This window comes from Takifugu flavidus, chromosome 7 (assembly GCF_003711565.1).
Source record: "Takifugu flavidus isolate HTHZ2018 chromosome 7, ASM371156v2, whole genome shotgun sequence".
Lineage (NCBI taxonomy): Eukaryota > Metazoa > Chordata > Actinopteri > Tetraodontiformes > Tetraodontidae > Takifugu > Takifugu flavidus.
In genome coordinates this window covers 12,146,043-12,170,415 of record NC_079526.1, presented here as the reverse complement: position 1 = coordinate 12,170,415, position 24,373 = coordinate 12,146,043, and the positions used below count along the sequence as shown (strand labels likewise).

Below are 24,373 nucleotides of genomic sequence, written 5' to 3'. Positions count from 1 at the left end.
TCATGTAATCATCATCAAGTCCTGGACATTAAAGTGAGAATATGTGTAACAACACTCGTCCATTTCCTCTGCACAGTTCGGTGCCTAAAGACAGAGACAAATTCTACTTCAAACTGCGACAGGGCGTGCAGAAGAAGGTCGTGCTCTCGGTGCAACAAATGTGCAACAAGGAGCTGGGAATCGAGAGGTAAACCTGCACTCACTTCCTTTTTAGGATGGATGCCCTGTTATTTGTCTCCGCTGTTGGTGTCACAGTGGCTGACAGGATGTCTAATTGAATCATCGTAGGCCACACTGAGACTGCGAGTGTACTATCGTTAACTTTCAGCATTGAATGTGTGTTCATGCTCCATTAATCTCCTGCTCCTACCACAGTGTGGGACAGGGACACCTGTCTGCTTTTGAGACTGTCAGATCCTTATCGCTGATGTGTGACATGCAGTATTTGATATTAAATTTATCCCCGAGGGTCAGTTGCTTCTGCCACTGAAGCAACGCCACCAATCATCTTGTCTAGGCTGTAGGTTTGTTCATTTCAGAGATACTAATGCAGTCAAGGCTGAAAGTTAGCCACACACCCTGGTGCAAGGGATTTTTATGTAATGTTCTTTACAAGATACTCCCACAGCTAACACTTGGTGGCGCCTGCAGCCTGAAACTAAACGAGCTGCTGGGATGAGGGATTCTGCTGGTTTATTGGAAAGTGGAAAGGTGAATCACAAGGCCTGTATATGGTTTCAGTGAAGGAGCCTCCTCCTCCACTTTAATTGGTGGAACAAACGGCTGAGGCGTTCTGTGTGATGAGCATCCTTGAAGGGTCAGAGAAGAGTCATTAAACTCTGTTTGTGATGCAACTCTTTAGATACAGTTAGTGGCTTCTTTATTACACCGAGGGGACATAATCTACATGATGCAACACGCTTGGACCAAAACAGAGTTTGCTGCTATTTTTAAACAGAATAGCATCGAATCATCATTTATTTTTGCTTTGTCTCCTTCTAGGTGTTTCGGAATGCTGCTGAGCCCTGGGCAGAAGGTCTCCAACAGCGACATGCATCTGCTCGACATGGTAAGCTCAGAGCAAGTGATCAAATATAATTCGTGAGAATCATATTCATGATTTGCGAGACTGCTCTGGTGCTATTTTCAGATGTACGCAGTGGTTTGATAAGATTAGATAATGAGGATTTCACACACGCGGAACCGTGCGTTGATGTCTCCTCAGGAGTCGATGGGGAAGAGCTCTGACAGGAAGGCCTACGTGATCACAGGAACATGGAACCCTAACCTGGCAGCCTTCCAGGCGCTGAATGAAGACACCCCTAAAGGTGAGCAGGATAATCCCTCCGTAAAGACTCAACCACACACTGAGTTTTTTTTCCACTAAAAAGCTTTGAACTGTTCAGAAAGAGTTGAACAAGTAAAACCCAAAAAAGTAGCCTTGAACGATTTATTAAATCTGTGAAAGGAAGTTTATGGAAGGAACCTGCCTTCTGCTAAATCCCAGGGTGTTTCCGAGCTGAAAGATGCTGGCCACACTAAATCTATCACAGCTAACAAATTGGACTTCGTGGCAACGTGCTGACCAAGAGATTCTGAGAATTTTATTGTAGGTGTTTGGCAGATCTGTCAAGCCATTATAATTCACAGGAGTCAGGCACTGCAGGACGGCCCCAACATGCTAAAAATACAGGATTACCTACAGAGTGCGTATTTCTGAAGGTTTTGCAGGCTACAAACCACTCTTGTTCCTTGTTTCCTCCCTATTCCCTCTGCTTTAGATAAGCAGGTCTATGTGACGGTGGCGGCAGACCTGGTCGTCACCGAGGTCGTGGAGCCGGTTCGCTTCCTGCTGGAAACACTGGTCCGGGTGTATCCGTCCAACGAACGCTTCTGGTATTTTAGCCGCAAGATCTTCAGTGAGACCTTCTACCTCAGACTCAGACAGGTAGATTATACTGAAGTGCTGGGCTGAAATACAGAAGAGGCTCCACACAGAAGACACCTTAAATAGCACAAGGGTCCCCTGTGTTGTCAGCTATATCACCGCCACAGTCACTTATCCTCTGTGTTTCTGAGGCAAAAGTCCAGGCTGTCCCCAAAGAAGGGGGGGCGGGGGGGGATGGGGGGGGGTGAACAGATGGGTGAGAGAATGGATGTGGAGAGGAGGAGGCGGTCAGAGCAGCCCATGTTTCACTGACCAGTCAAATGTTGTCCCCCTGACAGCTGAAACATGGCCATTGTCTCATCGGCTCATTCTTCTTTCCCTTCTGTCCCTCGCTGCGTTGTTCATCACATTATGTTCCCTTTCTGTCCTTTTTAAAGGAAACATTTTCCTTCACGTACTTCAGCTTTTCTCCATGTGAAAACCTTAAAAATAAAACATCTCCTCCTGAATCCATTTTCGGCATGAAGAAAGCGCAGAGAGAGAGCGGCACAAGGACAGCCTGCATGAATAGCCGTGGCAGGTGCTGAAAAAACAAAACAGTTAAGCTGTAAGCTTCCCTGTTAAAAAGTAGATCTCCTTCAGAAGGCCATGGGGAGCTGGCAGAGCAGTGGAGTGTGGGGAAGCTTTGGATTGTGTGGAGCTAATAAGAGGCTCTGTCTCATTATTGGCATGCGGATAATTAACAGTGGTGGTCTGACTTGTACGCCTGATTGCCTCTCTAGTTATCTTTTCAGTAAATGGAAGCACGTTGGACTGGTGCTGTGGTTAAGAGCTAATTAACAAATAATGTGGCTTGGGGAGAGGTTTTTGGGGAAAGATGGGACCAATACTGATGTGCTATTGTTTATTTTACCAAAGATTGTTATTTTCAGGATGTGGTGTTGGTGGATAATTGTGTGTTGTACCTTCTGAGTAGTGTTTTCTGTCTGGGTTAGTGGAAGCCTGGTTGGCGACTGCCTTTTTCTGGGTATAATCAAACCTGCCAAGATTGTTAACCATATAATTTGTGCCAAGTCTGAGTTGAGGACACAGAGTTCTTGTCAACAGTTCAACATTAGTTAGTAAGAGAAAAACACACAAACTGTAACTTCTTTGGTGTTTAAAAAGTTAATCATCTTTTACCCGCCTTTCTTTCTCAGGTTTTCAGTGGTCATTATAACCTTCTTCCAAGGCTTCTAAGATTTTTCTAGAGAAAGGCCGGTGACATAGTCTCTCTCAATCTGTGCTCTCATCACTGACCTGAGCTAGTCATTAGACGCCTTACAAGTAGGTGGATCAATGCAGCCCATTGATCCATTCTGCCAGGTGGAGGAGAGAGGCAACAGCATTACAGTAATTGAATTGACCAGAAATTGACATCGGCAGCATGTGAGACTCAAGGTCAAGTCTCCAAGAGTCCCTTGTGCGCTCTGTTGTGCATATCATTCATTTATAATTTGTCCAAGGGTGAGCAAAGTCTTTACTTCTCACTTTTTGTCTTGACACCTTTAAACAACCCGCAGACTCTGAGAGTGTGTTAGCACCTGGCCGTGTCTTGTTTGCCTTCTTCTGGGAGGTCCACTGTTCCATTGTGGGCTGATCTCAGTTGTGTTGCAGTGGGATCATGAAAACGTTCTTGGCCTGCATCTTTATTGGCCACCTGCCCGTCACTGGTGTCATCTGATGGTGCTGTCAGATTAATGTAGCAGTTGGTCGATATCAGGTCAGGGTAGTCGCACTGATTTACTCGAGCACATTGACCCTCACAGAAGACGGAGACTTCGTCCATGTTGTCACTGGTGGTGGTTAGACCGCTGCAGAGAAGTGGCTGCTCTTAATGAAGTTCAACCCCGAATGGTGCTGCCCCTCCTTGATGTCTTCTGATTAAAGCCTTCAGTGATGACTGCATTATACATCAAAAGTTTAGGTTGATCTTTACGCATCAAATAAGCCTCTCCTGTCGCTACAGTGTCTTATATACCATAGTTATTAAAGTTTGTTTAATACAGGATTTATGGGTCAGTTTAACAGCTTGGATACATATTTTCCTATGCTTTGATTACACTATTTTACAGTAAAAATGGAAAAAAATAAGTTTTCTACAATGAAAAAGACATTTTTATGATTTAGATAGAATGTAGTCACATTTAGCAAGGCATAGGTTTTTACTTTAGACTATTTTCAAGAGAACAATCACTCTTAATTTCCAGAGATTGTAAGTTAATAAAAACAAATTAACCATTTTGAGTTTATACAGCCTCTAAAATCAAAAACATGCGATTTAAATCTGGACCAAAGGTTGTTTCTCTTCTCTTCGTGATCCCTGCCTCTTTTAATCATTTGTTTGTGTGTTTGCATACAGCAGACGCCAGAACGAACCGGTCAAAGCGATGCTGTCTACGAGGTGGTCAGTCTTCAAAGGGAAGCGGAGAGATGCAAGGAAGAAAAAGGGCATCTGACCTTACCCACCGAGGAAGAGGAGGCGGAAGAAGGTTCGCCTTAGCATTGCCTCTTTATTCCTGCCTCATTTTCGGACTTTTGTTTTTCTTTCTGCAAGTCCAACAAACAGCAACTGTTTTCCGCTCTCTGCTGTCAGCTGTGCTGCAGGGATGCAGGCATCGCAAGCAACAATATTGGCTGTTAGACTTAGCCGTTCGTACACATGACCCAGTTTCGGCACACGAATATAAACAGGGCTGGCGTTTTCCATCAGACCGCCGGCTCTCCCGTTCAGGTGTTGCACTTTAGACCTGCTTATATCTGCAGACAAGAGAGCGTCTCACACTTCTCTTTTCATTCTGTTGCTTCTTTCTTCTCCGCCAGTGAGGATGGTCTCACATTCTCCCTTATCTGAGAGTGAAGCTCCGACAGGCGTTATCAGAGTGGGAGGCCGAAAAAGGCCCCTCTTTAACACTACATACATACGAGTCGGCTGCCAAGACCAGCATTCAACAGATATTGATGGTGCAAAAGAATATTTCTTGAAGTCTCCTCATCTATCCCAGAGCTGAAAATTGAAGGCAATCAGGGAGCAAAGCCTCATTGTGTACTGAATTGAATGCACCTCAGTGCAGATGGCTTCGCTGCAAGCACGCACATTTAATGCTTGTGAATGATTTTTTTCCCCCTTGGAGCTCTAATATGAAAAGAGGCTTGAAGCTGTCAATCTTTCCTGTCCCCCCCTTTCTTTTATTTATCCACCTGTGCACTTTTTCTCTGATCATGCATCTTTGTACAGTCCACCTGTTAGTTGTTATAACACAGCCGTCAGGTTACTGCAGGAAATAAACCAGAGATGAGCAAAATTCTGCATCTCTCTCACACACACACACACACACACACACACACACACACACACACACACACACACACACACACACACGCAACTCACCTCCTATGTTCACCATGGCATTAGACCCGTGCTTTCTCTCCACTTGGCCTGTGAGAGGACAGCTTTGTGCTGCCTCTGAACCTTTTGAGAAGGCTCATCAAGCATTTATAAAGTCCTGAAAATCCCCCGCTGGGGCTGTAAAGATGTGTAAGGACAGCAGTGCACTGAGGATAAAGGATTCCTTTTTTCTGAAGAAGACTGTCGTGCAGTTCATTATTTTTCTAATGTATGGACCTCAGCAGGAGGAAATGGGCAAAACCTGGAGTGGGAACCTGTTTTAGTTCTTCAAAAGATTTTTGTGCTTTTCACATAAATTCAAAGTGATAAAAATATGAAAAACGATTCATGCACAGATTCAGACATCGATGGCTACATCTCCTCAGATCTTTTCAGGCAGACTGTCTGCACTATTAATTGCCAGTGATCAAATCAGATTTGTGTGTCCAGACCAGAACAACTCATCTGCAAGGTTGCCTTGGTAACAGTGTAGACGCACCAGCATATGTCAAATAGCTACTGAAAAATTTAAGTCCATGTCTACATTTTAAGATGTGCTCAAGGTGCTGATGTAGGAGAATTGGAGATCAGGAAATCTGCGCCTAACCTAAGGAACCATTGTTTTCAACATATAAATAGTATATACACACTCTTAGGTCTTGTAAACCTATTTGTGTGCTCGTGCTCTGTGTGGAGCGCTCGTTCGTGGACCACTGTGCGTGGGGATCAGTTCATCTCCACCAGTAGAGCAGCCCAGACGGTCAATTAGTGTTGCTCCTTCTAAACACAAGTGGTCCGGTGTGCTTATTGCCTCTCGTCTGGCTCTCGAACCGCCAGAACAGGAGAGCAACAGTAATGAAGCCTGTAGGCCCTGCTGATGCACCCTTTGTCTGTTTCGCCGTGTGTTATTGACAGTTTTCTGCCAAGTACAGTGCAGCTTTGGTGTTGATTTAACATCCTTTTAGGCCCGACATTTTCCTTTCTTCCTGCTCTCTTCTGTGACTGCACAGTCGATGCGTTCAAACCGCAGAATGTTCCAAATGTGTCTCTGTTGGTGTGTTTGCTGCAGATAGCGACAGTGAAATCTCAAGTGGGACTGGAGATGTTTCAAAAGAATGTCCTGAGAAAATTCTGGAGTCTTGGGGAGGAATTCTCCATAGATGGTAAGCTTCCAAAAGACAAGAAAATATCGACAAGCAAATAAAGTCTAGATGGAATGTTTGAGTTTTCTTTACGGCCATGGTTTATATGGAAAACGCACTCCGCATGCGTTCGAGTGCTATCTCATGCTGCCACTACTGTAAGACTTAATCATTCGAGATAAACTGTCCTAGCCGTACCTGCTAGAAGCAACACGTGTTCAAAACGGGCCAACGAATCAAGATGGAGCTGACAATCGCTCCAAGCAGAATGAAAGTGATATGACTAATCTGAATCTCTCCAACGAGACATTTGCAATGGACAAAGTTGATTATTTTGAAACGATGTGTCTGTGTTTATGCCAGGCATGGGAACCTCTCCACTCGTCCGAAGGGTTTGCCCTCACTGGTGCGAGGCGGCATTCCTGAGCCACTCAGAGCTGAAGTCTGGCAGCTGCTGGCCGGCTGTCACAACAGCCATGACCTACTTGAACACTACCGCATCCTAATTACCAAGGTAATACTCGGGGAGGGACAGCGTGCTGTAATAATTTGCTTTTACCGTATGACACTCAGGTTTATGCAGGCTGACACAGGCGAACATGGCGGTTTGCACCTTAAACAGGCTCGTGCATGTTTGATTCACACACGCCTCATCTGGGACCACATATGCTGTGGTCTGAGCTTGTATATACAGTATATATGCTACTGAGGTAAGAAGCTGTGTCATCGCAGCCAGTTTACTCTAAGATTGCAGAAAAACAACCCTCATCAGCCTGTTACTGCTCACACAGATGCAGTGTTAGTTCATTTACACCTACAGCTCCTCTTAGGACAAATTAATCTGACCAAATAATGACACTGAGCAACCAAGCCAACTGCCATTTAAGCCCTGGGGTATAGTGTTTCAGCTTCTCGGTTCACATTCTGCCCAGTTTTACTGTTTATGACTGTGTCTTTTTGTGCCTTTTTTTATAATTTGGTAAATTTAACACCCACCTGCCCACCATCTCCGCCTGTCTGTCAGTTACTCTCTGTCTCTCTCTCTCTCTTTGTTCTTACATAAGAACCACCCCTTCTCATTTATCCTCATTCCACTAGCTGAGCCATGCCTACATCTTCTGTCTTGCCGGGCTTGTGATGGTATTGATAGGCGGGTGGCCAGGCTATTAATAGCACCACAAAATGAATAGAACTGTGGGAAGATGGTGGAAGGAAGGAATGATGGGGTGAAAGGCAAATAATGGCAACGAGAGCGATGTGCAGCTTATTAATGCCTTATGCCTGTGCTTAGTGATCACATTAATGCCGATGGAATTTTAAGTCATTATATAGAAACATTTAGTGTTTTACCTCTTGCCAACTGTAAAATCCTCAGTCCCAAATTATTGTAAGATGAGTTTGTATATTTCACATAAGTGTGAAATTATTTTTTTTCTCCATCATCATCATCCAGTTTTTAAACAAAAAAAATAATCTATTAAATCATTTTTTGGTCCCCCTGACAGCTCGATTCCCGGGGGGAGAGACGCCGCATTAAACTAACTTACTGAGCATTTAGCACCCTGCGGCCGTCTACCTGAATATCACTGATCGCAAATGTCATGTTCAGTGTTGGACTGTTCTCATTTGCAGGCACCGCACACTCCGTCACTCCACACAGCGTGGCCTCCAGGAATCTAAGAATTTAACAAATAACTCTTTTCTGGGCTGGCACAGTGGCAGGTTTGTGGTCTGGGCTGGGGGTCTGCTGGTGACATTTGAACAACCTTTTCGTCTCCCTAGAGCTGAACATGCACAAGGTGTACCTCATGACTTAAACCCAAAGCTTAATAAAGCTCAGCTAGCAATTTCCAGACCAATTTTTTATTTTATTATTTTTTTGCAGAGCACTCTTGCTTGCAGCTCAGTGAGCATATTAACAGAGGTCAGCATCTCTTCGCAGGTACGGCAGCTTTAATCAGAGGTTGGAAGAACACATTGTAGGGAGTCATTCCAAATGAAACTGAAAGTCTTCCACGAAATGTCACTTATTCTCCTTATGTTAGGCGTTAGTCTACCATTACCCTTTTACCCCAATTAAAAGATATGAGATAAGGTTTTAAGGAGTTTAGTCCAGATTTAGGCTCAGAAAGGCCATTTTTTGGCCCTGTACTTTTACAGTTGTATTACTCATGCAGATACGACTCCCATGACTGATCATGCAGATGCAGATACACAGAGTATGTGGTAAATGGGCTGCCATGGTAACTGCAAGGGTCTATGGACCTTTCTCTGATTTATTGGCTTGATGAGGATTTTTCTGTCACTGTTGTTAACTTTTTTAAACGGCTACGACTGATGATTACACACATCTGGATATTACCTACTGCTCTACTACACATGATCTGCATGGAATATATATTGGCACTAAAGATAACTGTTATATAAGTAAATGAAATATCAGTATTTTGTTTATATGTTGTGTTTAAGCCTTTGCACACTGGTAGTTTATTTGCAAATGCTTCACCTCTTTCTAAACTATTTACATACTGTCTACCATAAAAGCACATTAATGCACATATATTACCATATTTTCCCCGGCTTTGTCGTTTGCTCCGTCACTCTCTCGAGGGTCTAAAGCCTTGTCAGTCACAGCCCCACGAAGAGTCCTCACTCCTCAATCTGTCGGGATCAGCTGCACCGCGTGGCCAAAAGACAGTCAGGAAACACCACTTTCTTTCTGCCGCGCTCACAATATAGGTCTATTCACAGCAAGCCTCCCGGCCTGACTCCATGTGTGGCTCGAGAATGCAGCACTTCAGCTCCCATTCACTTATCTGAGGCACAATCCCAGTAGGCAACATGAAAGGCCACACTGCCTTACCGCTGAAGCTTCAGGAAAACCCGTTAAACTAAAATAAGAAACCAGAGACCCAATCACGCTAACGTTTACATGTAATGTCGTAATTGTGATATGATGGCTGGAAATTATAATTGCCATAAAGTAGCCAAGGTGTGTGTTAGCAGGGCCTCCACATCACGGCAGCTCGGATTAAAGAGACTCGGCATCTTTTCGCTGGTCCCACACATCCATCCATCGAGATAATCTTATTGTATATGTTGGCCTTTCGGGTGTGTTTGCGCCAGCTGGTTTCTGTTAAGAGACATCGTTTTTATTTGGCCTTTACCGATGATCGAAGAGATTCGGACTGTATGAAGACCTATAAGGTACAAGGACAAAAGGAGCTCAGGAAAAATGAATATAAATATGTGAACTTGAGTGTTCCGACAGGTTTTCCCACATGCGGTGTGAGATTAAATGAAAATGATAGATGGTGTTTCAGTAGGCAGCCGTCTTTGACCTTTAGCTTCTCTTTACCACTCAACTGCAGCAATCCCAGTTCCCATAGTACACATGCTGACATTGTGCTGGGGGTGAATATGGTGGAGATATTTTCCCTGTTAAGGATGTTGGACATAAATTGCTCTCCTGCAAAAAGAGATAATAGCTATTGCCTGCAGTTTCCCACGTGCTGTGAGCAGGGTGCTTTCTATATTTGACATGTTCTCCCTCTGCTGTGTGCGCCCATATTTATATCTGTGTAAACAATACATTATGTTCTTCAAGACGAGTTTCAGTAAGCACATTCCCATTTGGAACACTTTGATCACAAATCTGCAGACTTTATCATTGTCTGTAGTGACAGAAAAAGCTGTTGTGAATGTAAATAGTGGCTTCTACCTGCTAAACTGGTTCAGCAGTGGTTTGTTGCTGGTGCTCACTGTATGTTTTTATCCGGGCTGTAAACACTACAAAAACCCCGACTGTGCTACATTTAAAACAGGCTCAACGAAGCGTGCTCCCTCAACAGGGGCTGTTAAACAGCTTTTTGAAGTTATGTCTTCATTCTACCTTTGACGTCTCATTCAGAAACGATTCTGAGTGAAATAGTTTTAAAAGCTCGACAGATCCTGGACTGTAGCTTAGATAAGCCAGTCTAACTAGGTAGATATAACCTAATGATTGGAATTTGCAGGAGCCCAGCGGTGGGATGCTGTAAGCAGTGAAAGGTGAATCAGCGTCCAGCATTCTCCCCCCCAACAAGTGTCCCTGCTGGCTTTGTTTGGATCAAATTGAATTATTAATGGTGGCCTTCTGGTCTTGTTTTTCATCAGTGTCCACCTCCAAAGGTAAAGAGCAGCATGCTTTTGAGTTCTCCATTGACTGGTTCCTCATATAGTGACAGCAGAACTGTCACCAGAAACTAACGTTGGCCTTTACTTTGTCTCTTTATATGTTTCGTTTTCCCGACACTTGTTTTTTTCATCACAGTGATTTTCATAACAACTGTTCTGCTGATTAAATGCACATTCTGTGTATTTTCCCAGGACCAATAGATAATATGATAGTGCATCTAAATTTACCTCTGGGGGAAAAAGCCCATATAAGTGACAGAATAATGTGGTGGGGAGCCTCAGGTGCAGCACGGAAGAGAAGGCGGGGCTAAGAGCCTGAAGCCGAGGCAGAGAGAGTGGAAAAAGAGGGAGGGTTTGTGTGTATGGGAAGAGAGAGAGCGTGCAAGCTGGAGAAAGCGTGTGGAGAGGGAGGGAGGGAGGGAAGCGTAAGTCAGTCTCAGCATCTCTCCTCACTGCACCAGGGCTGAGGGACTCTTCGTCCCCTCGCTTCCCTCGCTGCAGATTTAACTCCATTCCATCAGTGCGGTCATCTTTTTTTTGGGCTTGCTATACGTGCTGCTTCTGACTGCTTTATTTCCTCACCTCTTTCTGCACGGCAGGATAGAACAATTCCTTTTTTTTAAACCAAAACGTCGTCTGGGATCGCAAAGGGGGCATTTTTGCAAAAGGACGGTGGTAAAACTGCAGTTTCATCCGGGACGCCGTCTCTCGCCTCTGCTGCTGTTGTGGATTTCCCCGTCTTGCTCCGCCAGTGTTTTGTTTGGGGCAGCAGACAGACTGTGGGAGTCATACCTCTGACAAGTGCGCGTTTCAAAGGACCGACGAAGATGACAAAACTTGTGCTTTCGCACACGAGAGGTGGTCTCTCCGCTTCTGATCGCTGCAGCCAAAGAAGATGGAAGTTTGCTGGAGACCTGCATGCTGCCAAGTGATCCTTGCACATCTCCCGGCAAGCGTCTGCCACAGGGTTGCAGAGGAGTCAAAACGAGCGGAGCGCTGAGTTATTCAGCCGGCCTCTCCTCACTCCAGGAGAACCCTGTCAACTGCCTGCACGGCAATCTGGATTTTCACCGACTCACTTTTGCATTCCTTTGTTTCCTCAGCTCGCCGAGAGGCAGGTTCGCACGTATTGATGTAAAGTTTAAAGACGGAGCTCATTCAGAGAGGGAAAAGAAAAGAGCCGCTTTCGGTGTCGTTTCTGCGCCGGGATGCCTCGTATAGACATTTTCTCCCGGGCACCATGTGTGCTGAGAGAGCACTGACATTATCTCCTGTGGAGATCCCCGTGTTGTTCTAGCCTGTGTCTGTGTTTTCATTCAGACAATAGCTGTGCATACATGGGCTCCAGACACTGACCAAGAGGACCACCAAAATAAGGAAAGCCTACAGTTGCACAGTAAACACACAAGCACCAGCGGGTGCGCTGTGAACCACTGATTAATATTGAAAGATTGATTACAAAGATGGATTTGACGCCACATCCTGGTGTGAGGCCCTCCAGCTGAAGCTGGGTGTTCTGCAGTGTTTGCTTTAACTGTTTCCTTCAAACGTTGCTCTTCTTTTTGCTATGCTGCTGTTTTGGTATCGTATGAGCATGTCCGAAGAAGAACAGAACGCAGGAGAGTAAAGACAAGTGTGTTTGGCTTCAAGATTTAACCTCCTCGTATATCAGCTTTGCTCGTTGCCCTTGTGAGGGCAGTTCTTCCCTCAGTCTCCCGATGGCCCCCCCCCCCCCCTCGTTAGGATCGGCAGATGAAGCAAAGCAGGAGAGAAAATCATCTTTGGTATAGATACTGACCCTGGGATTTATTCTCTCTGAACTACAGCGTTCTCTCTCTGCTCCTGTTTGTTACCTGCATACAACTTTAACAAACCATGACTGATTGGAAAAGGAGAGCTAAACAGGTTGTCCTACCCTCCCAGGGGCCGTATTGATTTTCCTCCAGCCTGTGTTCATTTGATTGAGACTCAGCTATGTGAGAGTAAGGTGAAAGATTTTGCCAGAGCGTATCGAGCTCCACTAAATGAAGGAGGCTTTCAGACACCTGCTGTAGGGTTGGGAGCCTTCTGTTACAGAACGGCTGCCTTATGGGCGGAACAATACAAACGTCAGCTACCTGGTTAGCGCCCAGTACAATGAACCTGTCTGAGCCCACCGTTCCAGAGCTCAGCAGCAACAGCAGCAATGGAGGCTTCTTTCCTGGCCAGACATCTAACCACTCTTGTCCCCTGGGCTGGGGATTGAATGAAGGCTTGGAGACTTGCATCCTGGAGACCGCTGTTGTTGTTCTTCTGACTGTGCTTATTATCGCAGGGAACCTGACGGTCATCTTCGTGTTCCACTGCGCCCCTCTCTTACACCACTACACCACCAGCTACTTCATCCAAACCATGGCCTACGCCGACCTGCTGGTGGGTCTGAGCTGCCTGGTGCCCGCTCTGTCTCTGCTCCATTACCCCGCCAGTGTCCAGGAACCCATCACATGTCAGATTTTCAGCTACGTCATCTCCGTTTTGAAGAGTGTTTCGATGGCGTGCCTGGCTTGTATCAGCGTGGACCGCTACCTGGCGATAACTAAACCACTATCTTATAACCAGCTGGTGACACCGTGCCGGCTGCGAGGCTGCATCACCCTTATCTGGATCTACTCCAGCCTGATCTTCTTGCCCTCATTCTTTGGGTGGGGTAAGCCAGGCTATCATGGAGACATTTTCGAGTGGTGCGCTCACTCCTGGCCCACCAGCGCTCTCTTTACAGGCTTCGTGGTGTGCTTGCTCTACGCACCTGCGGCACTTGTGGTTTGCTTTACTTATTACCATATTTTTCGCATTTGCCAGCAGCACAACAGGGAGATCAGTGAGCGGAGGGCACGTTTCCCCAGCCAGGAAATGGAGGCTGGAGACGGGGGTGGCGGTGGGCACCACGGAGGGCACGGACCAGATCGGCGCTATGCCATGGTGCTCTTCCGCATTACCAGTGTTTTCTACATGCTCTGGCTGCCCTACATTATTTACTTTTTGCTGGAGAGTTCCCATGTACTGGATAGTTCTGCCCTCTCGTTCATCACCACCTGGTTGGCCATAAGCAACAGCTTCTGCAACTGTGTCATCTACAGCCTTTCCAATAGCGTGTTCCGCCTCGGCATGCGAAGGCTCTCACAGACAATGTGCTCCTTCAGCCATTGTGCGGCAGATGACAGAGACTTTGGGGAGCCCAAACCAAGGAAGAGGGCAAACTCCTGCTCCATCTGAACGGCGTCACGTAAGGGACGAGAACACGGCACCTCGATGCTGCAAAAGAAAGCGGGAGTCGTACCAAGCCTGCGGCATTGTAGCGCTTGACGAGCTAATCAAACTGGGGAAAAACCTCCGCAATTCTAGAGACTTTGTCTTGAATTCCATAAATGATTTTTGCATATGAAGGTGTTCAAAGAGATTAATGCAGCAAGAGTAGAGAATTAAGATGAAACAGGCTTTCAGTGAAGGCATAAATTAGGTTTGATTCAACAAAAGAAAAAAATAATCTGTGGCATTCAGATCTTTTAAAGGCTTTAAAACATAGCGAAAGACAAAACTTCAAAACACTAAAAACAGAATATATGTTGATGTAAGTGTTCATTTGCTTTACACTCTGTGTGTCTGTACTTCCCCGAGATGGGAAAAAAAAACAGCAATTTATGTGCCCACAAGTCAGTTTAAAGTCTTGTTATATTTAATGAACAGAGCGATATTTATGACAGCCATGAAGCTGCTGATAACTGTGTGTGGCCTTGACTGTTTGGTTCTGGTTTTTTGCTTCTATAATGATGTAATGATGTGGACATGTAAACCAGAGAGTGATGCAACAAAGAGATGCATCCATTTACTGTCCTGGTGTCTGATGTATTTCATATTTATGGATTAAATCAAAAACCTGGCACATAAATAGTCCCATAAAATACTAAAATATCGGTCTTTGTAGATGAACATAGCCAACAATGGACCAAGGTTTGTATCTGTATTTATAAATGTAAAGAAAAAAGTAAAAACCCCTTTTTATTATCATTCTTATTTTTACCCATGCATGCTGCATCCATTGATGACAGCTCATTCTGGTTCCTTAATTACCGATCCCACCTGTAATAAAGCACACTTTCCTTTGGCACAATGAACTAAATTGATGTTCTTTGCAGGCATTTTTATAAAATGACTTAGAAGTGCAAGGATCTCCTCATATTATTATTGTATTCATTGGTCTGCATTCGAAGCCTCATGGTTTGAGGTTAAATCTTCTATTTCATAGCTTTGAATAGCTCTCCTGGACAATCCAGATTCCCAAAAAAGCCCTCCTGTGCTTGCACACGCAGTTGTGCAAACCCTGTTGTCAAACTACAGACCTCGTTGTGTGTTTGTGAATGAACTGACGCAGTACTTCATGCATATTTTGCACATCTTACTGGAAATTGTGTGTTGTGTTTTGTGACGGGGAGGGGAGGGGAGGGGGAGTCTATAATGGATTCTTTTGTTTTCTTAAAACTTGTTTCTTGTTAAATATCGTAGGGTTTGATTTCCTGTTCTCTTACTGTGAACATTCCAGCTTGGTGAACTTAAGACTGTTAACAAAGTGCAGGAGATGTCTGTTGTTAAGCAACCTCCAGACTGCCTTGGTTACCATTCTCATCCTTTGTTGCGGCACAGGTGTGAACAAGATATTCTAGTCAATTTACCTTGTTTCTCTGGTTGGATCCATGTTCAAACATAGCTGTTACATATACGTGGAGCCACGTAGCCAAACCAGGCACTAGTTTGCTCAGTTAATTTCTGTCATCTGTTGCTGCTCACGGTGTATTTACAGTGCGACCAAGTCAGACAGCAAAACCAATCCATGAATATTGTAACTGCACTTTATGCTGCTTAACAGTACTGTGTTTATTGTCATACAGTTTAAGGCTGCATGAAATGAATTCTGAGTAGTAGGACAGAATAAACTAAATAAAATACACTCTTTTTTTTTGCTAACTTATTGTTGTGGTAAGATTCAACCTACAGCTAAACACTTGCAGCAGATGCACAAAGAGTCGGCCTGGTCACATAATGAATGTAAGAACAACAACAAGGCTGCAAAACAAACAGGACCAGAGTCCTCCTGGGTTTCTGACATGCTTCAGTTTATTTCCCATGTTTGATTTGGTCTGTAGGTTCTCGCGCTGCAGCCTTGAGTCGACTATAATTAATAATGAGCTAACACCGTCTGTCTGCAGTTGATACTCTTCATACTGTCACTTTTTTCCGCTCCGAAACCTGAGATAAAAGCTGGATCACCGGTACGTAACACCCTTTAACGTATTCAGAGTCCTCTATTGAAGTAACATTTAAAAGACGCGTGTTGCTTTGTGCAGCTTTCAAACATTGCAGATTGTTCTGTATGTGCCTAAAGTTGTAATTTCGTGTAAAAACTAAAAGGTGTGAACTGTTACGCAGACGTGCTGCACTTTTCTAAAGCACCGCAGCTCTTTGAACTTTTCAGCCAGATCCGAAAAGGCATCATTCCGTTTGGGTTCATTTCTGCCTCTATGTGTGGCATCTTTTCCTACCGCCTGAAGCCTGTTTCGCATCTGTAAGATAACACAGGACGCCGACCGGGCTGAATATTGTGAAATCCCTTTTAGAAGTGCGCTGTAGACCTCCTCAAGTGTTCTGGAAGCTTGTGTCTCTTGTGCAGTGCGGTGGGCTCTTAGAGAAATGTGTAGGATCCGAATCAGTGTTGAATTAATCTAGGGAAAAATCACACGTCCGTGTTTAGCCATCGCGACTCCAATACTCAAAACATTCCATTCGGATTGAAGATTCCAGGATTTGTCAGACGTTGCACATGACTTTACTGTTTTTGTAGCGGATTCTGTGAAGCTTCGAGTTGAATTTCAAACAAAATTCATCAAAAAAAAATCTGAAGAAAAAAATTGTGTTAATCTGTATTATATTCCAAAACTAGTAGGACATGAAAACTTCCTAAATATTAGATGCATTAATCTGGACTGGGATTAGTGAACCGAGTTAGTAACAGATTAACACAGTGTGTATTAGGTCATTACCCCTTTGTACTTTATACTGTATGAGTATACTGCATAATTAAGTGTGTGTTTGTTTTTAATCTGCTGTACAAATCAAATTCTGACCGGTTTGGAGCAACTTTTGGAGTTCAAATATCTCGGCTTCTGTTTGAGGTACGAGAGGCAGTGTTGTAAATTACAGTGTCTATTTTTTTATTTTGGATTTTTGTCAAAGGTTTTTCCTTTTCTGTTTCATTGCCAAACCAATAAAAGTGAAATTAGTAGATAGTCACCCCCGTGTAGGTGTTTTTGTGAACAGAGTCACCTTCACCTTTGCCCTGCTTCATACCTCTTTTGTCGAGTAGCAAAGAAAATGTGGATTCAGACTGTCGGTGCGATATGACAGACTTGGAACGACCTTGACGCAATTTGTCAGGTATAAAAGAGCTGCTGGATTTCAATCACTCCAGCTTTGCTTCATTTAGAGCAACTTAAAACAGGGCAGCCTGAAGATTACATTATCATTTGAATAGAGGTTTTTCAGTATGTGTACTTGAGTTCTCGTGTACTTGTGAAACATCACAGGTCGCCGCCAAGTACTTTTTTGAATTTAGGTAGGAAAGTACCGCCAGGTGTGTTTTCTTGCTTTAAGGATCGTGTGACTTGTGGGGGCTTGGGACAGATAGGTATCCCACAATGCATTTCACCATGGCCAAGCCAGCTGCAGTGAGGGCTGAATGGAACTTCAAAGTCCGGGTGTCCGATATGTACTGCAGAAGTTCTCAAGTCTGTGCCTGCGTACTTGCTGTTGAGAGCCATTTATGTGCCGTCTGCTCGCCTCAGTTTAATATTTTTGTTCTTTCTTTAGTTCAGAAACACCTTCCTGTTAGCGTGCGCTTTCTTTTTGACTTAATTCTACTGTGAAGTCCTTGTTCTAAATGATAAAGAGAGGACGGAGAAGGTTCCAGGTCAACAGAAAAAATGGTGGAAAGATGATTACCAAGTTGGAGTTTCATACAAATGTTGCTTTTTTTTATTCCCGTGTAAATTAGGCCACAATTTCAAAGAAAAGAATTGAAAAATCCACACGTTTCCTCCCAGTAAACACTTCTCATTTTCTATTCAGCCCAGTTTAGTGCACTCCTCCCAGCCTGGTCCTATTCATGAGCGCCACTATATTTGGAATCCACTCGTTGCCACAAATGGCAGCATACTTTCCGCTTCCTTTCCGCCTCTTCTCTCTTTCCGTCCTAAATGAGGAAGAACCCTCCGACTCTCTCTCGAGGTGGGGATGTCAGACTTGAAGGGGAAGCCAGCTTCTGCCTATTTGTGCTGTTGGTGGAGCCTGGAGGCCTGCACCAGAACCCTTTGATGGTGCCAAGTCGGCACACGCGCGCAAAATCAGCCTTATTATCGCGTCTTCAGGCGATCTTGGAAAATCCTGCAGACAGCAGTTGTTGATCTTGAGCATAGCTGGACTTTTGGGGCGACAGAGATGTTTCTCTTTCCAATTGGAAGATGGAAACACATCTTAAAGCTCCTAAACCTCATCCTAACCCACTCTGAATCCTGATTAATGATCCCTTTGGATTCTGACGGGAGCTTCGTATGTTCACGGCTGCTGCTTTAATGGTGGAAATAAAGAGTACAATGTTAACACGGAGTTCTTCACATAAACTTCACCTGCCGAGGCGAGAGCCGAGGTCAGGCCAGTGTTGACGCATCGGAGCGCTCTGGTGCCTTTTTGCTTCCAAATGAGTACAGTGGTTTCACTGGTTTCACCGGTTTCACCGGTTCTGCTTATCATCCCGCTTTCAGTTTGAAATGTCTGATTCGGCAATTTCTCACTCATTGTCTTTCCAGGTCTCTCGTGCTTAATTGCTTTCTTTTTCCGACTTGCGTAACGCTGACTCCACACGTTGTTGAGAAATCCCACCTCACCCCTGAGCGCCGTTACATCTCTGTGGCCGCCAGCAACTCTGAAAATCAATTTAGGTCAGGGCTGTTATTTGGCCTTATGATGGACGTGCACCGACCGTGCTGCTGATTTGGCTGTTAATGCTTCTGAATGTGCGTGCTCAGGAGAAACGCTGCTAACGTTGTTGATAGTGGGTCACGATATCAATGTTTGTTGTGTTTGGCACCTGAGAGTGAAAGAAAACCACGTTACAGCAGAACCGCTGCATTTCCTGCAAATATTGCCTTCATTCTTTGGAGGAACGTTGCCCACGTTCACGTCAGTCAAACTGCACTCGATCAGGCTCCAGGTTTGATCCATGTGGAGTTGATTTGACAGGTTTTTTTTTTTTTTTTTTAAATATTAATTTTATGGCTCATTTCTCTTCGTGTTTAATATTGTTTGTTGTAGTTTTACTGTTTTTGGCTTTCTTTTGCTGTTGATATCCCTTGGGTACTAATCCATCTGCCAGCAGGTCTGCAGATGGCTTCTCTAATGTTCTCACTGGGCAATTTATCCCAGTTAAATAACTTAAATTAAAATGACTCTCTTGGCTCCTTAGTAGTACTCTTCAGCTTCTTCTACAGCAGACGCAGGCGCTTCTTTAGCAGTGATTTTGCCATCAGACCTCCGCCCGTCCATCACTAGCGGCTGGCCTGGCGCGCTTCCTCTTGCACCCACCTGCAGCCTCATTCGTCCAGCTGTGGTCCTGGACTCACACAAACTCAACCAATCCCTGTCATTTTGTGTCAAACCTCGCCATCCTCTGATTATTTTAGCATTGACAGACACGCAGGGGCGTCGCGACGTGCTACCTGCTTCCTCCTCGGTGCTGTATGTGAAGTGGAAGTTCTGTTCAGGCTCCTTTGCCTTTGATGTGAACTTGATCACTGATCAAATAGAGGGATTTAATAGAATAAGGTTTACAGTTGACAGTGTGGTCAGAAATGAAATTCAGGATATGGGAGGCTTTGTGTTACTATGGAAACTTTAGGCTAACGAAGAGATAAAGGGTAGAGTTGGGGATAACTGCATTATCGTTACATGTGAGGGAGGGAGGATGAAGCAGGCTGTGTGTCCGTGCACGTCTGTCCTCTTGACCTTCTGTGTGTCACCCTTAGGTGCGTCTACCTCTATTATCTTTTGCCCGCTGGGGAAGAAGACAGAAAATTCCAGATATCAGGGTCTTTCAGAGTTTCTGTTGAGCTGTGTGCACGTTGTTGTGGGGACAGCACATCCTTCTCCAGCTGTCCATCGTTCCCATATTACTCGAGTCTGGACCTGCTCAGCATATTTTGTCTTTTCATACACTTTTTTTATTAATCCCCTTCACTCGGCCAATCTTCTTCGGTATGACCGGCTCCCAGTTCATTCATTTCTGGGACCAGTGTTAAACCAGTTATTCCTCGGTTCTGATTTCGGGGACCTGCGTTGCCATCACCAGTTTCACCGCGAGCAAAATAAGAAATTAAACCGTCTCGCTCTCCGTCTTCTGCACCCGCAATCCTGCTTATTCAAATGCAGATCAGCTGGACCGTTAAAATGCCATGGCAGAGAAACACACACATGAATTTGCAATCAGCCAGGTGGGCCAGCTGTTGCCCCTCCCTCACAGCCCAACTCGCAACCCTCTGGGGAAGCTGCTAGGAACATTATTGCCAGCAACCAAGGACGAAGTCCTCGGGGAAAATCTGCTTTTAATTACCAGGCTGCTTTCCTGTGAATATCAGACTAGTAGATTAACTGGAAGTGTTGCAGTAGAGTGACGGCAGATTAAGAATGTCTGAGTTTGAACGGTGCCACAAGGAGAAGATGGACTGTTTTCATCCATCCTGTTTCCCTTACTGTGGAAATTAATGGCAGACCTCTGAGTGACCCAGAAAGCTTTTTTTTGTTTGTTTATGTTACAGAAAGAAATTTGCTGATTGTGCGTTTTTCCCCGGCGAAACGCCCCGTCTTCACGGAGACCCTGGACCTGACTCTGGTCTCCGCTGTTGCTATAGCAGCTGCTGCTTTCTTCAGCAGAAACTCGCCGTCCTTCTGTGATCATTTCAGCAGAAAATTCCACCTCAATCTGTAAAAGACAGATATCGGGCGTTGAACAGTGAACCTCTTCCTGCACGCAGCTGCGCGTTCTGTCAATGTTGGGGTGTCTTTTAAAACACATCCTCCTGTCTCAGGCCTGCCCCCCCCCCCCCCCCCCCCCGTAGTTTCAACGTCCTCCAGCTCTCGGTCTCTCATTTTCTCTCTGCTTTGTGTACTTTTCTCTCTGTGTCACCTTGGTGTCGTGCACATCCATTTATTCTCTCACTACTTCTGCGGGGGGGGGGGGGTCAGCGGCTCTGAACAGACGTGTGCCGACACGCCATCCTGCCGGTTCATCACAGCCTCTGTTGTCTAACGCGACCCACGTGGGGCCACACCGGCCGCTGGTGCTGGAGCCAAGCTCAGATGGCGCCGCATTAGCTGTCGTTCCCTCTGAGAGTTCCCCGAGAGAAACGTGCAAACGCAACTGTATCGACGAGGCTTCTTTTTTTAAAACCCGATTACAGCAAACTCTTAACGGGCATCGTTTTGATGGGATCAGGGTGAATCACGTCTTCGCCGTAGAAAGTGCCGTTGTGACTTTTAGGGGATCTACAGCGCTGCTGCGACTCCACAGCCCGATCGTCTGCAAATTACACCACCGGGGCAACGTCGCGGTGTTTTATCTGTCATACTTTGGCTTAGTTTTGGGACAGATGGAGGAAGTGGAGATGTGACTTTTATCTTAATTTAACGCTAGTAGCCCACACCAGCAGAGCCCCTCCAGTGGGGAGATAAGTTTTATTCTGTTTTAGTCCTGGGAGGGTGGTTGTGGAGTTTAATGTAAATTATAATGGAAATATTAAACGATGTCTCCAAATACTTGACATCTCTCCCGTGATGTCTGGTGCTGGGACAACATGTCCTTCGGGTGTATCAACAGTGAATACCAGGACGTTGCATTACAGTTAAAATGGATTACACCTTTTTTTTTTCTGTGTCTCTTTCTCCCCAACTGACGGTCTCTCTGGCTGCCTTCAGGGCTCCGAGACACTTTCTTCCTCTCCCACATTCCCGGTCTGACTCGGGGCGTTCAGCTGTCTGAACCAGGCGCGCTGCACATCATCCTCGCGGGTTTAGCAAAGCGTGGCCGGCTTTCCGTCGAAGGGCTCAGCGGCCAGGAACCGTGGGAGCCTCCTCAACCGTTGCGTAACACTGTCAGAAGAGAAGGGTAACGTGAGAGCCCAGCACCTCTTTCACACTGGTTTCACCACGAGAAGACCGGTCCGCTTCTCAAATTCTGCACCCATATGTGAAACATTTATCCGCTCCTTTAATTCTGAGAGGCTGAGAAGGCTGGAGCAGGTAGGTGGTTAATTATGTCACTCAAGGGTGTTTTAGCATTGTAGATGGACCGAGTGAGTCATGATTCCACAGCAAACTGTTGGAATATTCACTGCGAAACACAGACAGAGTTGCTATGATTTTTCTTGACCTGATATTTAAAAAAAGATGTGATATTTAAAAAAAATAAGACATTAATATAAACTAGCATCACCCGACCAGCCCCCTCAAAAGTCAAATGATTTCATGTCAGATGTCCCAGAGTCGGTGGCTTGCTGACATTTCTCAGAAAGATGGTCGTTAATACTGGCAACGCAGCGGCTCTGCCATGAAATATTAAGTAAACTGATGAATGAAGGAATGTGTGCGGGTCTCATCTTTTTTTCATGTTGAAACCTTGGAGTATAGAAGTCTGAGCTGCTCCCTCCGTTTGATTACATCTCTGTAGCACTGGGCAGTGTGGTACTGGAAAAACCTGACCCGTCTACCTGATACGCTGACCAGTCGGTGCAGGCGGCGTTAGCATTATTAGCGCCATTAGCAAAAAGCTCCTGGGTCAGGCATTCAGCATTTTTTACAGAATGATGATGAAGTCAACATTGGAGTAATTCAAAGCTGTCCTTGTTGAAGTAAGGACAGCAGTCAGGAACCATTTTTTTTTAGAAGGGATGCTAACATTTTAATGAAATGAAATCGGTCTGTTCAACAGTTCCCCTCTGAATTATTTAAAATTCAAATGCAAAACACTTATACCCAGTGTGCTGTTGTAAAAGTGATGTAACAGGTAAAACGAAGAGGGAAGAATTTGAATGTGCAGAAGGTCTTCAGTCAAGCACTTGAACCTTGATTTTGTTAAACTGCAGCTTTTACCCAGGCTGCTCGGTGTACTTCAATTAAAGGCTGTTAAATGCGGAGGGACGTGGACGGATCAGCACTTTTTTCTCCTTTGCTGTTTGTGTTGAGCAGTTTCCATGTTTGGGAGCTCAACCCGTATCTCGGCGCTATCTTTCTTGCTCAGTGGCTTTGTTGTTCACCTCTGTTTCAGTTGATTGTCCGTTTCGGTGCGTTTTTCCTCCCTTTTCCAGCCAGTTTAAAAGCTATCAACTGTGCACACACGATACCACCGACCACACAGTAACATGCCGGTGCGCGCATAATTCAGACTGTCTGGACCTAATATTGATTTAATCCACTTGCCTGTAGTTAATCTCTTTCAAATTTATCATGCCGTTTGCAGAAATCTAGGAAGGCTCGTGTCAGATTGGGCTCGTTTGTGTCTGCATCAAAGGGGACGCGTGAGAGCGGAGTGAATTCTGATTTGAAATGAGCAAATATACCCGTAGACGTTTAGCGTGGAGCCTAATAATCCATCCTGTTTTAAATTGTTACCGTTCGCTTCTGTTTCAGCTGCTAAAAATTCGACGAGGAAACTAAGAGGATTAAATGCGTTCGGGAATTTCTCATCTTCTCCTGACGCCTGTAGTCTTCCCGCATTTCCTCCCCCAGTCAGGAAGTAAATGGTGGCGTTCTTGAGATCACCAGCGGCAACGGTGCAGAGATTTTCAGGTGGAAGATGGTTTGGATGATTGTGGCAATGATGTTAAGCCGACGCCGTCGCGCTGCTCTTCCCTCTCGGTCTCAACGCACGATCAGCACGAGGTCCCTGATGGTGCCACAGTTCCTCCCCAAACACGTCCTGCACACAGCTGCCAGCTTCGGCGTGCACGTACGACTCTGTGCTTTTTCCTCTCTCCTGGCCGAGTGTTAGTGTCACAGAATAAGCCAGTGTTCTCTTTTAATACTGTAACACTGAGGACGTACTGCCTGCATAAGATCTGTCAGGAATCACTGTCAGAGGGAAGGCTGGACGGCTAAGCCGGCCTCCTGACACCAGAGGGCTTAAACATCTTTGCATGTCTGCACGCTATAAATGGGGATGCGGGTGTGTTCTGAAGGACGCGTGCTGCTGTGCGAGGAGAGGTGAGGAGGAAATGAGGCAGAGGAGCAAATAGGAAAGAGGTTAAAAAAAGAAAGATGTGAAAGGAGGACTGGAAAATGAAGGTAGAGGAACGATGCGGGAGGAAAACGAGGAAGAGAACGCTGAAGACGAGGAGGGAGGAGGTGGGGCGGGAGATGTCCTCTTCTGGTTTTTATGGCATTTTTTGAGTAATGAGGCTGTTAATTAGTGGAGGCATGCATGGTTTATTAAATCAAAGTGTTTACAACTTTCACTGTCAACCAAATTCTCAATGGTCCTCGCTGATGTTGCCATGGTAATTACAGTGTCACAAATGAGATTGATGGGCTGGTCTGTAATTATATTTTGGGGGAAAAAGCAGTGTAAGTCATTACTAAATCGTCGATGTCTGCACTGATAACAGCAGA

At 45.2% G+C, this 24,373-nt stretch overlaps 2 protein-coding genes across 10 annotated transcripts in view; both read left to right on the top strand.

The window, feature by feature from the left end:
- rabgap1l (RAB GTPase activating protein 1-like) overlaps positions 1-24,373 on the top strand; it is an 85,640-nt gene that overhangs the window by 4,830 nt on the left and 56,437 nt on the right. For 8 of the 9 annotated variants that reach the window (XR_008951423.1, XR_008951424.1, XR_008951422.1 and 5 more), the window contains 7 exons: positions 77-187; positions 1,003-1,069; positions 1,226-1,328; positions 1,782-1,948; positions 4,290-4,419; positions 6,385-6,478; positions 6,821-6,971. Coding sequence is in view for 4 of the 9 variants with exons in the window: in XM_057038676.1 (XP_056894656.1) it covers positions 77-187; positions 1,003-1,069; positions 1,226-1,328; positions 1,782-1,948; positions 4,290-4,419; positions 6,385-6,478; positions 6,821-6,971 (823 nt within the window). In the remaining 5 variants the exon portion in view is untranslated. The remainder of the gene's footprint in view (positions 1-76; positions 188-1,002; positions 1,070-1,225; positions 1,329-1,781; positions 1,949-4,289; positions 4,420-6,384; positions 6,479-6,820; positions 6,972-24,373) is intronic. The other variant, XM_057038679.1, reaches the window with a different exon arrangement.
- gpr52 (G protein-coupled receptor 52) lies at positions 8,260-16,954 on the top strand. The gene has a single exon (XM_057038686.1). The coding sequence runs from the start codon at positions 12,722-12,724 to the stop codon at positions 13,883-13,885; it is 1,164 nt and encodes a 387-aa protein (XP_056894666.1). The 5' UTR covers positions 8,260-12,721; the 3' UTR covers positions 13,886-16,954.

Bases quoted from the DNA above. Each gene is read 5' to 3' on its own strand.
- gpr52 (XM_057038686.1), top strand. From the start codon at position 12,722: ATGGGCGGAACAATACAAACGTCAGCTACCTGGTTAGCGCCCAGTACA.